At 40.2% G+C, this 12,641-nt stretch overlaps 1 protein-coding gene across 1 annotated transcript in view; it reads left to right on the top strand.

Moving 5' to 3' along the window:
• The window catches only part of ABHD17C (abhydrolase domain containing 17C, depalmitoylase), a 30,664-nt gene that overhangs the window by 15,037 nt on the left and 2,986 nt on the right, over positions 1 to 12,641 (top strand). The window contains exon 2 of the mRNA XM_068410301.1: positions 10,081 to 10,260. Within this exon, the coding sequence (XP_068266402.1) occupies positions 10,081 to 10,260 (180 nt within the window). The remainder of the gene's footprint in view (positions 1 to 10,080; positions 10,261 to 12,641) is intronic.

Genomic DNA, 12,641 nt, shown 5'->3' with positions numbered 1-12,641 from the left:
TGCTCAAGATTGGGGTGTCAGAGGTGTTCCAGTAAACAGATGGGAGTACTAAGAGAATAATACAGTGCTCCTGAACAAAAATGCTTCTAGAACTGTCAGAGGGCAGCAAGATTGCTTCCTCCAGGCTTGTAAACCCTCAGTCTGACAGTGCTGAGCCAAGGGTGGTGAGGAGGGTTATGCGATGGGCTTGGGAAGTGAGCCAGAATGCGGTGGCTGACTCAGGAATAAGGCAAGGCTCTCCAGTTTGGAAGTAACTGAAATCTAAGAAACAGCTATGAAAGCACAAAACTTGTGGGAATGCATAACCAGTGTTAATATTTGCACTCAGGTTTTTTTAGTGTTTCCTAGGGAATCAGTTTCTGTGTTAGTTGACACATACTTGTTTTAACTCAAGTCTTTATATTAAAAGATACTGTGTTTAGGTACATGAATATCATCAAATCTTTATTGTTCTTCGTAACAGCCCTTCTAGGAGTACAATTTTAGGGAGTAGTTTACCTCATTTTTTTAGCTTTTGAGTGTAGGCTATCCAAAGAGGAAGTGCAGGCTTTTTGCAACAGTAAAAGGATTGTTGAGGTTTTAATGTCATGTTAAATGTTGTGAGGAATATGCTCATCTGTCTTAGCTCTGCTGTATTATAAAACATAGAGTATGATGCGTGCAGCTGAAATAAACATACCACAGCAGGATAGAGATGAGAGAGAACCTGGGAGTGAAGATAATGAATTCCTCACTCCAGAAGATACTATGCACTGAGCTTCTCTGTGAAAGTAACAAAATTTTCTCTGCTGTCTCAGGTTATTTAAATGTACCTGAGAGACTGGCTATATAGATTTTATACGCTGGTTACAGTAAAGAGTATATAATAGAATGTAGCTGACTGAGTTTTTGTGAATTACTGAAGCTGTGGTCATGAAGATAGTTCTTAGTGTCCAGTAAACGTTTCCTGTCTTTGATAAATAAAGCTTAAGACTTCTGTACTCCATGTTTATTTGCTACAGAACATCTTAATTAAATGCAAAATACTTTGTTAAAGTTAACTCCAGTGCTCTGTTTTGGAGTGAGAGATTCATTTTAGTATGCCATCTACCCATTGTGTCTTAGGACTAAATGGTGTACATCAAGCTTGCTCTAAGAAAGCACTTTGGGAGAAGCAGGAAACTATGAAGAATAGAGAGCATGTGTGTATCTTCAAAACCATAACCTTGTGACACGGTGCTGGCTTCAGAACTCTAGTTGATTTCTAAGGCAGCTAAAGCAAAGAAAGTTGGGGGGGGGAGTTACATTTCAATTTATCCATGTGTTTAACTCCTGTTTCCACTGTTACTAGCTTCTTATATTTCAATTTACAGTGGTTTTGGATTGCATTTGCAACTGTGATTAGGGAAATAAAATAAACCCCTAACTTTTAGGGGGGTTTATTTAGGAATTCATTTATGAAAGTGTCCCTTCCTCTCGTTGCATGAACGCACACTGAGTATTGGAGTGTTATTCACCTTTTGTCATAAAGTAGGGGAATGATAAAGGTAGGAGTTCAAACAGAAGGCTCAGCCACATCACCGCACATTTCTGTTGGATGTCCTACAAGAGTCTGGTTTTGCTTGTCAGTGGCCTTCTTGCTAACTTTCACTTGATATGAAAGAATTAGTGATTGTAGAGGCAAAGTTATTATGTTCTTTTATATCAGCATCCCCATGGCATAAGTTCCTGCTTAAATTTCAATGCACATTTAATGAAAACTGTTTCGTCATTCCCTGCTATCTAGGGGAAAAAAAAAACAAAACAACAAACCCAAACCCTCAGTCAGGCAGAAGCAACTGTTCCAAACCTGTTTGTTGTTTATACATACAACTGCTAGTTCATGTGGTAGACAAATGAGCAACCTAACATAAACCAAACACCAAAACCTAGTATTCTGGGTTATTGCGGTGGTGAAAAGTCATGTTATAAATGCAGTTGAGTTCTCTGTACAAGAGAAAACAAAGGAGGTTTTACTTTGTAGCTTCTTAAAAAAATAAAAAGTCATCTGCAAGCACAGATAGAATAGGCAGAAAATACGCAGTCTTTTGTATCACAACGTTTTGCTACTGTTCAGCTAGCTTGGAAGAGATTTCTTCCAGAACACAAGTTTGCAGAAGTCTTTCCTGGTTGATGGTTCATACTATCTATTATTTTTTTATGCTGTTACGTTTCAGTTCTCTTTTGACTCTTATTTCTTAAAAATGCTTGAAAAATTAGAATGGATAGATGCAGTCTGATTGCAGTTGTCAAATGATCTCTGCTGTGAGATCGTTAACTATAAATGGTTGTGAGGATGGAGCCTGATTTATGAGTAACAGCAGACAGACCGCAGACTGGACCTGCTACCTTCCAGGTTGCTGAGCTGTGGCACGTCTGCGGTGGGTTGGTGGTAAGTTGGCTCAAAAACGTGTGGTGCAAGACAAGAACGTGGAAGTGCTGCTGTGGTGTGGCATGAAATCCTCTGACAAAATGGGTGTTGAAGGGGGAGAAGGAACTTGCTTGAAATGGTGAAGCTGTAGGGGGGGGGAAGAAGGAGAGGAATAGATTTACTGTTCAAGAGTGCTTGGTTTTGCTCCAAGACCTGAGCAGATTTACTTTCGATGGGGAAGGCGTTTCCTGCTTCGAAACGTGACATCTTCAGGAGCCTATATTTAAAGGCAAATGGAACAAGGTAATTTAAGGTTGTGTTTGAAAAAGCAGCAATTTCTTAGAGGAACTAGTATTACTTGGATTTTATTAAAAAAAAAAAAAAGACACCCAAACGCCACCCCAAAGCTACTCAGCGTAGATTAGCATAATTCAGTTATTTTAAAATGTCATTTCATTACAGTTTGTACCAGAGAATGCCATGAAATAGCCTTCCTTTACCTGCCCTGGTTGTTCAGGGCAAACTTGAAGTGGCTTCACTACTCAGCAGTGTGTAGATCACCTGCTTTTGTCATGGTTGCTTGAGCTCACCAGTGGTATTTAATATCCTTGTTAGGCCGTGGTTGAACTTTGAGCACTGTTCTCAATATTTGATAACAGATTGCTGATTATCACAAGACAGTAATCAAGAAGCAGTTGTAGTGATTCATGCTCCGGTGTAATTAAGTTACTGCAGTGCAAATGATCATCCTGAGAAGTGCCTCGAAGTTGCTTCCACTTGATCTATTTATTTCTGTGAAAAGAAGAGCTCGTGCATCACTGGATTAATGCTACAGGCACATAGTCCAGCAAACCTGTAGTAGAGTGATATTTGCAATTAATGATCTTCCAAAATAGCCTTTAAGAGGGCATTTTCAAGAGTCATAAGTTCATTCTATAACTAGAATATTAGTTAGCCTATATTGATTAGCTATAGTTTCTCCATAGCGTAACCAAATGACTATCTGGTGTGGTCAAATAATAGTGATATAAAACTGTGGCAGATCCCTTGATTAAATTTCTCTGGCAGCCATTGAAATTATTTTGAGTGTGAACACATTTGTGGAATTACTTGTCTGCTCCTGTGACAGTGTGCTGGGATATATGCCAAAAAAATTAGTCTCTTTTTTGCAGCTTCCTAAGCCAGAATACTATGCAAACCGTTTTGGCTTTTGCTACAATGAAAATGTGAAGTCAAAGGGAGTCTGCTGTACCTGAACTTGAATCACATAGTACTTGTAGGCTCAGACAGGAAGGAGGTAGAGGAGGAAGAAGACGTCGCATAGTTTAAAGAATCAGTGTCTGTTGTGCTCAGTAAAACAGTGAAGAATTTTAGACCTATGTTTATGTGAAATCAAGGGAAGTAGAGTGAGAAACTGGCACAGGGACTATTGCTGTGTGGCAGGGTTTCCTGAGAATCTTAAAATAATTCTGATTTTTCTCATTTGACAGTTGTTATGGTTAACACCAAAAATCCTTAATGTAGTGCCTTGCTCTCAGCATAGTGTTGGCATTTAGGCTGAAAATCTTAGGCTGTAATTTCTGTGGTATCTTGGCTGACGTGCTGGAGTGGTACTTGCTGAAGCACAATTTGAAATTCAGTGTTTTATTCTGACACTGTAAGTTACTTGCAATAATATTTACTGACCAAACTTCTTATGTTGAGTTTTTTTTAACATAAAGGTCCTGCAACATAAACTCTTATTCAAGATATGCAATCTACATGTGGGGTTTTTACTTGATTGAGGATTTTTGTTTTTCCTTTCTAACCACAAAATTAGATTTTTAGATTCAGACTGGATTAAATAACCACTTATTTCTGAAAACGTAGATGCCTGTCTTATGGAAGAGTATAATGATGCTATAGAAAAACCTATCTGTGTTTCTTAACAAGCGATCTAAATTTCTCTGGATCATACAGTTCAGAGATAAAGCATTTTGAAAAGGAAACAAGTAGTATGTTGGATAAATGGGTTGCAAACAGGAAGAAACAGACTTGAATAACCTATGAAGATCTTATTATAACTGAGCACATGTATGTTCTAGTAAAAATACTCCAGAAGTCACTGTTTCCTCCAAATGTGGCATGATTTTTGTCGTTCCTGGTGTATGCTGGATTTTCTTTGTGTCTCGAAAACGAATTATTTCATTGGTGTTTCCCTTAAGCAGGGAGGGCACAGTTTCAATCTCGGTCTCCTTGCAAGAACGCACGAGCTAGTCACCTTGTTTTCCTGGCCTGTTATCTTTATATACTGTGTTGTAAGGAAGAACTTAACCACCAGTAGCTGCTTTAGTTTATTAGCATTATGAAATGGGGTTTGTGTAGTCATACTGCTCTGCCTAGATAGTTACTGTGACTGTTTTTGAAAACTGATTTGTTGCTGTTGCTATATCCATGCTGTTCTCATGTGCTTTCCAGTTTAGGTAAGGGATATCGGGACAGCAAATGCCATAAAATTTCAGAGCTGAAAATATAAGGTGTGGTTAACTTCACTGATTCAGTAAGCCTGAAAAAAGAACTGGCCTCATTAATGAATATGTATTTAGCACCTTTGAGGATTGGCACAGATGCCGTAACTTTGGCTGTGAACATGGCAGGGCTTCAGCTATGTGACACGTCTGTATCCCTGAAGCAGCATTCCAGTAGTGCTTTCAACTGAGTATGGAGAGAGTAAAAATAGCAATGGTAAACTTTCCATCTGTATTGCTCAAAGCTGAAGTCCAGGGCGGGGCGGGGGGTGGAATCAGTACCTTATGCTCATAATTAAAGATGTTTTATGATAATACATAGTTTGTACATAGTGCTGTCAGCCAGAAAGCATTAAGTACTTTACAGAGGCAATTGATACCATCATCTGTGTTGTATGAGGAAACTGAGGAGGGACATGGCCTAAGCCACAACTGTGCAGCTAAGCAGACTGAACTGGGAACAATTGTGTCCCATCCTCCTTCGATATACTCACCACAGTGATATTCCCCATCTCTCCTGTCCCACTGACCTGTTGGTGTGACTGAGGTCTCTTGTTACTCTGTGCAGGAGTAAGTAGAAGAGTCTGGGATATGGATTGTTAATAGCCAGCTTCTGTGCACGTAGTTCATGCCGACATAAGGAGACCAGAATTGCTGGTAAACCTAATTTGTATAAATTGATCCAGTAACACAGGGAGGAAAAACCCCATTGTGTTACTGTTAACTTTGGAGTGTGTTGGTGCCTTAGCTAGACCTGGCTTGAGTTGGCAAGTTGGAGGTGCAGATAGCTGTACTGCTTGTGGAGATAGCTGGGGGTTTTTTTCTGCACACATAAAAAATGTAATCTGTAATCCGGATAATCTGCTCATGGGTTATTAAGAGTAGACTAGGCTGGAGAACTTTGCCACCTGATTGTTTCTGGGTAGGGGGTAGTAGAAATGCTTGCATCGTTTTAAATGGCACTAGCTTTGCACTTCTCAGTAATTGACTTCCCTTGGGGGAAAAAAGCATGCCTGCCTTTTTCTCTTTTATTTTTTTTCCCCCATGTCAAATCAGTGTTTTACATATGCCTACAGTAGCTATTGGAATTGCTTCCTACTTTGCTTTTGCTGAAGGCTGGTTTCCACACTGCAGTGTTGCCCTGCTCGTTTTGAACTCTGATGGGCTCCCCAGGAGAAGTGCAGGAGCATGCCCATAAATTTAACTTGGGTCTCCTGCTCTGTCGGATGGAGCTCCGTTTCCACAGAGACCAAAGCTCGTGTGTTTCAAGGAAGATATTTTTAGGAGCTGCTGTTTAGCTGGTGGAAGGACTTTCTTCCTTAATAGGAGAGCAGATTGTATCTGGAGAGGTTAGATAGATGGGCTGAGATGAACAGCATGAGGTTCAACAAGAACAAGTGCCGGGTCTTACACTTCAGCCACAACAACCCCATGCAGCGCTACAGGCTGGGGGAAGAGTAGCTAGCGAGCGGCCCGGTGGAAAGAGACCTGGGGGTGCTGATCGACAGCAGGCTAAACATGAGCCAGCAGTGTGCCCAGGTGGCCAAGGCAGCCAACGGCACCCTGGCCTCCATTGGGAATAGTGTAGCCAGCCAGTCTAGGGAAGTGATCGTCCCTCTGTACTCAGCACTGGTGAGGCTGCACCTTGAATACTGTGTCCAGTTCTGGGTCCCGCACTTCAAGAAAGATGTTGAGGTGTTGGAGCGAGTCCAGAGGAGGGCAACCAAGCTGGTGAAGGCTCTGGAGGGTCTGACCTACAAGGAACGGCTGAGGGAGCTGGGGTTGTTTAGCCTGGAGAAGAGGAGGCTCCGAGGTGACCTTATTGCAGTCTACAACTACCTGAAGGGAGGTTGTAGTGGCGTGGGAGTCGGCCTCTTCTCCCAGGCAACTAGCGCTAGGACAAGAGGACACAGCCTCAAGCTTCGCCAGGGGAGGTTGAGGTTGGACATTAGGAAGCATTTCTTCTCAGAAAGGGTCATTAGACATTGGAACGGGCTGCCCAGGGAGGTGGTGGAGTCACCACCTCTGGATGTGTTTAAGAAAAGACTGGACATGGCACTTAGTGCCATGGTCTAGTTGACATGGTGGTGTCAGGGCAATGGTTGGACTCAATGATCCCAGAGGTCTCTTCCAACCTGATTGATTCTGTGATTCTGTAACAGGATTCCTCTTTTCTCAGAATGTCTCTTGCTTTTTTCTATCACATTCTTTCCTTTTTTCTGTGTCACTTAGTTTCCCTTTCATGCTGCTTTCTTATCCATGTCTGCTCTTTCTCTCTTCTGTTTCACTTTCTGTATCGCTATTCCTGTTGCACAAAAATTTAATACCACAAGGGAGTTTGCAGAGAGTGGGGAAGGGGCTCAGCCTTTGCTTAAATCATACTGTATTTTAAAGATAAAATCCCTGGGGCATTTTGTACTTCACTTGAAAGGTGCTTGCTGAGTCACCAGCTGGGCAGCGTTTGTGAAGACGCGGAGTGTCAGGAGCCAAGCCCTGGCTTTCGGCTCCAAGAACCTCGCATGCGTCAATTATTCATGGCCCTTGCTTATGAGTTGTCATATGTCCTTTGGCCTTGCAGTGAATAAATTTTACATGTAGCTGTTTCTGCTGATGTTTGCGGTAAGCTTGAAGTCTCACCTTCTGATTGATGGCCTAATGGTAAAGGGCTTAAAAAGATAAATCTGTCACAGTAACTCTTCTGTCTTGGAAAGTTGGACTGTCCCTAACTAAAACAGTCTCAGAGGTTCTTTTAGTTGTTGGTCAGTAGGAATACAAAGTAGGAAAGACATTTGACCTAATGACAGGCTACAAGTGCACTAACTCAGTGTCCTAATACCCTTTTATGATTTTCTTTTTTTGTCAAAATTGTTACGTTGCCTTTCTGCGGAGCTAGATACTGAATAGTTGTAACACTTATTTAGCAATGAAGGGCTACTTTAAATGTAGAGATCTCTGTGTTTTTTTTTTAACAATGCTATGGGCTGTATCTGACTTTAACTGGCATACTATGAAACTGAAATTTTTTTTCTAGGGTATCTGTTACCACAGCAGCAAGGTGCTCCGCTTACAATATGAGCTGTTTTCAGAAACAAAATAACATCAAAAGATGTGAATCCAAAGCAGATCAATGTTGAAGAAACTTGCTGTACTAAGGCAACTGTATGTGTTGAAGGAATTCTCTTGCTACCCTGTGCTGTCCTGTTATCCTGTGATTCTCATTCAAACATCTGTTTCCATATTCTGCTTAGATTGTAAACCTTTTAGAAAGGGCACTTTACATTTATCATAATACTGGAATTCAGGATGGCATTGCAAAACCTACCAGCATTAGTATCATTCCATCCCTACTTAAGTGCCACGGAGAGGATCTTGTTCCAGTCCAGTTTTCCTGCATTCCCTGATGTTGATGCATTTCTGCCTGTCTTTAATACGATGCCACAGCTGGTAGATCAGCAGATTGGATGCACGTGCAGCCCTCCCCACCCAAAAGCCAGAATGAAGTCCATGAGGACAAGACTTTGCTCCAAGATCCTGTTAACACGCATACCAGAATCGACTAGGCTTTACTGTGTGCTGGACTATTTCTAACAGTAAGGGAGAAAAAAATCTCCTCAAAGAGCTTCACAACATCTCTTTAAAAACATCAGGCCATGGCTGTGGTGCTAGACCACCAACGTGAGCTGCTGCTTGGTTACCAAGAGGATAAAATTTTCCTCTAGGGAGATATTTTTATACAGTTGCTTATTCATATCATAGTAGATGCCAAAAGCACCCTTATGCTCAGCAGTATAGAAATATTAAGAAAATTCCAGTGTCACAGAGGCTGCAATCCAGTCTAGTTTTACTTCATTGTAAAACCAGGCAACTCTGACAGCCTGTAGTTGGATGATTAGTACTGGATTATTCTTCTATTGTAGTTTTAATTATTAATTGATTATTCTTCCATTGTAATTTTCTCTTTTGCACATACCCAATCATTTAGCTGCTTGAAAGTCAAGTACTATCCAGGCCTGTCATATACCTCGCTATCAGCTTGGCAAGGAAGTTGAAGCCTTCCAGGTGTACATTGGGTATAGCTTAAACTATAGGGTTTTATTTTCATTGTCATAGCAGCGACAGCAGGACTGTAAATAGTGTAGACTGGCAAAAAGACATGTTCTGCACAAATTATTTTCTACTAGAAATGTGTTCTCTTCTGCACTCGGTTGTTCTTTGTACAGCTTGCAATAGGAAGTGGAATTATACATAGAAATCTTCTGGGTAATTATTTTATAATTAACTGAATAACAGCTTTGATTTGCAGCTTTCTTAACAAGTTGTGGTGGCCAAATGCTATTGTACTCTTCGCTTCTTCCTAGTCACCGTTGTCTCCTCCTGTGCCCATTCCAAATTCCTATATTTTTTGTAAACTTTAAACTGAATTAGTATCATCCTCGACTTTTTTGCAGCTGTGAAACGGCATACAAGCTAGGACAGTTTTATAGACTGGATGGGAATACTGAGGAGCCATCCAGGACTCCCTATGAACCATGAATTTTATGGAATGGTGGTGTATCTTTATAGTTCCAAAATAAGCTTAACATATTTTAAACTGGAAAAGAAAAATCAGGAATGATTTACACTGATCAGAAATTGAAAAAATTAACTGTCCTCTCAAATTTTTATCCTCTGGTGTCTTCAGCTACACTAACAAGGCAATTCGGTCTTTTTGTTCCAGTTGCGTGGAAAGAAAGGTGGGCAGAGGAGTAACTAACTTGTTTAATAGTGGAAAGGTTGTCAGCCTCCGAAATGTCTAATTGAAATTCCTGAGAGTGACTCTGGGTAGGGGGAACGTCTAATTTGTAATTTGCTGTGCTGTGACGTGAATGATAAGAGGTGTTCATGAAGATGGTGAAGATCAACAAACAAACTGACATTCCTTCTTTGAGGATAGCTCTCTTCAGCCTGTGTAATATTTTGATTATTTACTTCATTGGACTGCTTTAAAGTTTGGACTTGTAAAATCATGTCTCCTAGGAGTAGATTTTAAAGAGCTACAATGGGTAGGAGGGATGCTTTGGTTTTTATCCCCCTCTCCTTTTGTTTGTTTTGGTTTGTTTGTTTTTTACTCTTGTGATGTGAAATGTGTTATGTGGGTGGTTTCTTTTTTTTTTTTCTAAAGGGATGTTTCTTTTTTCTCTACAGGTATGGTGTTAGTCCTGAGAACATTATTCTGTATGGTCAGAGTATTGGTACTGTCCCTACAGTAGACCTGGCATCTCGGTACGAGTGTGCAGCAGTAATCCTTCATTCTCCCTTGATGTCTGGATTACGGGTAGCTTTTCCTGACACTAGGAAAACCTATTGCTTTGATGCTTTCCCAAGGTACGTATAAACACTGCAAAGAGGGTTGTTCTATACTCAACATGCTCTTTAGGTGTTTAAAAGAGGGACTAGTTGTGTAACTTACGAGGGAACTTGGAAATGCACACCTTCTAAATCCAAGCAGAGATTCACCATGTAAGAAGCAGGCTGATGTCAGTCTCAGACTGACATGACTCAGTGAATACTGTCTTAGTGTTTACAACAACTGAAATGTCTTAGTGTTTACAACTAATTTTTCACCTGTTTTTTGTGTTATGGGTTGTTAATATCAGAATTTTTGTGTTGTCAAGCTTGGAGTAGTAGCTTAACAACTGATAATACACTATTAAGTCCTTCAGGCTAATGACTAACTAGTAATTGTATACTCATGACATATCAGTCAACTTTGATTTAGAAGGTAATATGATACCATGAAATGGATGTGCTCTTTTCAAGCTGCGTGTTAAAATATTGCTATAGTTTTACAAGATCAGCAGAGAAGAAGGTATAAATAATTACTGCTTTTAAAGGGAGAAAACAAGAGAGGGTCAGAGGCTAGAGTGTTAGACTGGTGTGGTTCGCTTTTCAGCTTGGTTCTGCATTGCATGTATAATCTCAAGGGAATGCATTTAGTGTTTCTTAGCCTTTGGTCCCTGTAAGTAAAAGCACTTCTGCATCTTTGGTATGCTGTCCATATAAAATCAATAAAGATCCAGAGACTTGCATTTGTTCCTCCCTGATGGAGATCGTTTAAGATCCTAATGTCTGCGACCAAAATAAAGTAAGTTACTGTCCCTCTCTTGGAAGATTTTGAGCTTGTTTTAAGAAACTCTAGAATATTTTACATGCAGAAAGCTATATACAACTGGCTTCAAGATAAAACAGTTGCCTTTATAGCCTAGTGTTTCATTTGGAAAGCAATTCCAACAGACCCAAATTAGAGTGTCCAAATATCTGGGAATAGTAGAGGTCCTGGGAATGGCAGATGTTCTAGGAACCCTTCAAAACTTCCCATTTGACCCAGTTTAAATTATGGAAGAATATGGAAGAGGAAGGCAGTCTCTTTATAGCAGTGTATGCAGACCTGGGGGAGGGTGAGGGAAGGCACAGATAAATAGCTGAGTGGTCCATGGAAGGGAGATGACAAAGCAGAGACTCACTAAAGTCTTGTGCAGAGCTTGGCTTTGCTTCAGAAGGTCATGTTTGCAATAAGTGCAGTAGGGGATATTCATAGCATTTGTTATGATTGTTATATTTTGGTTACAACAGATTAAAATTAGAAGGTGGGGGAGGCTATAGATATAAATCTGTACGCCAAAACAGCTAGAAGTCATAGTGACCAAGTGACTAAGTAATAGTGGCTCTCACAGTATCTGTGTTTGGTCCCCATGTTTAGAATTCTTCCAAATAGGTTATTAATTAAATGATTAATTAAATTGTTGAAGGTGCAGTCAGAATTTGAAACACACATACTCCAACTCATTCATCATCCTCAAACCTGAAATCCAATATTTACAAATGCTTCTGTGAGAGGGGAAAAAACAAAGCCTTAAAAATAGCTCTGATTACAAAAGTAACAGCGATTACCTGATATCGGCCAAATCAAATAACAGTTTAAAAAAGAAAAAAGTGGGAGGGGGGAACAGTGACAACAGATGTCCCGTAGCACTTGAGCATTTTGTTCTTACCCTACTGAGCTGTTCATTGCTGTCGGTCTGACTTCACTTACACTGTGAGCAGTGAAAATAAACAGCAGTGCACTTCTGTGAATGTGTGCAGCTCAACTGTCTGTCTTCACAGCGGGAAACAGAATAGTTCTGTGTGCACCTACAGTGAATTGCTATTATGTGCATTTTATGTTGGGACTCTGTGAGAATTTGGCCCCTGTAGATTTTTCTAGCTGCAGAGCGGTATGGCTAAGAATACTAAGTAAGTCTCATGTGCAGTTTAAATACTGCCTTATGAGTTGCTGAGTTGGCAATGGGACACTTTCCAGTTTTCTGCAAAATACAAATATCTAGCTTAATGCTCTGTGAATATATGTGAAAAAAATAGTTTCATTATCTGAATACTGAAGTGAAAGGGGTTTCCTGGTTTCCTACGATAAATGAGACCTTAGTGTATAACCCCTAAAATTATGCATAAACATCTCTGTAGCTGTATGTAGCTGACATGTCTGTCACATCGTGGAACTCAGGGACAGACCCTTCATGGGCTGCAGAGTTCAGTTTATATTGCATGTTGATTATAAAGTATTTACATTTGGCTATGATATTAATTTGGGCATGAAAATTAGGGAAAAAAAAAAATCTATTATTCTGATGTCTCTTGGGATATTTTTCTATATTCAGCATGATTGCACACAACTCAAGTTCCAAACAGAAAAAGTGAAATAGGCTGCA

Source organism: Nyctibius grandis, chromosome 11, assembly GCF_013368605.1.
Source record: "Nyctibius grandis isolate bNycGra1 chromosome 11, bNycGra1.pri, whole genome shotgun sequence".
In the NCBI taxonomy this organism is placed as follows: Eukaryota; Metazoa; Chordata; class Aves; order Nyctibiiformes; family Nyctibiidae; genus Nyctibius; species Nyctibius grandis.
The sequence above is the reverse complement of the archived record's forward strand: the minus strand, read 5'-3'. Positions and strand labels throughout refer to the sequence as shown.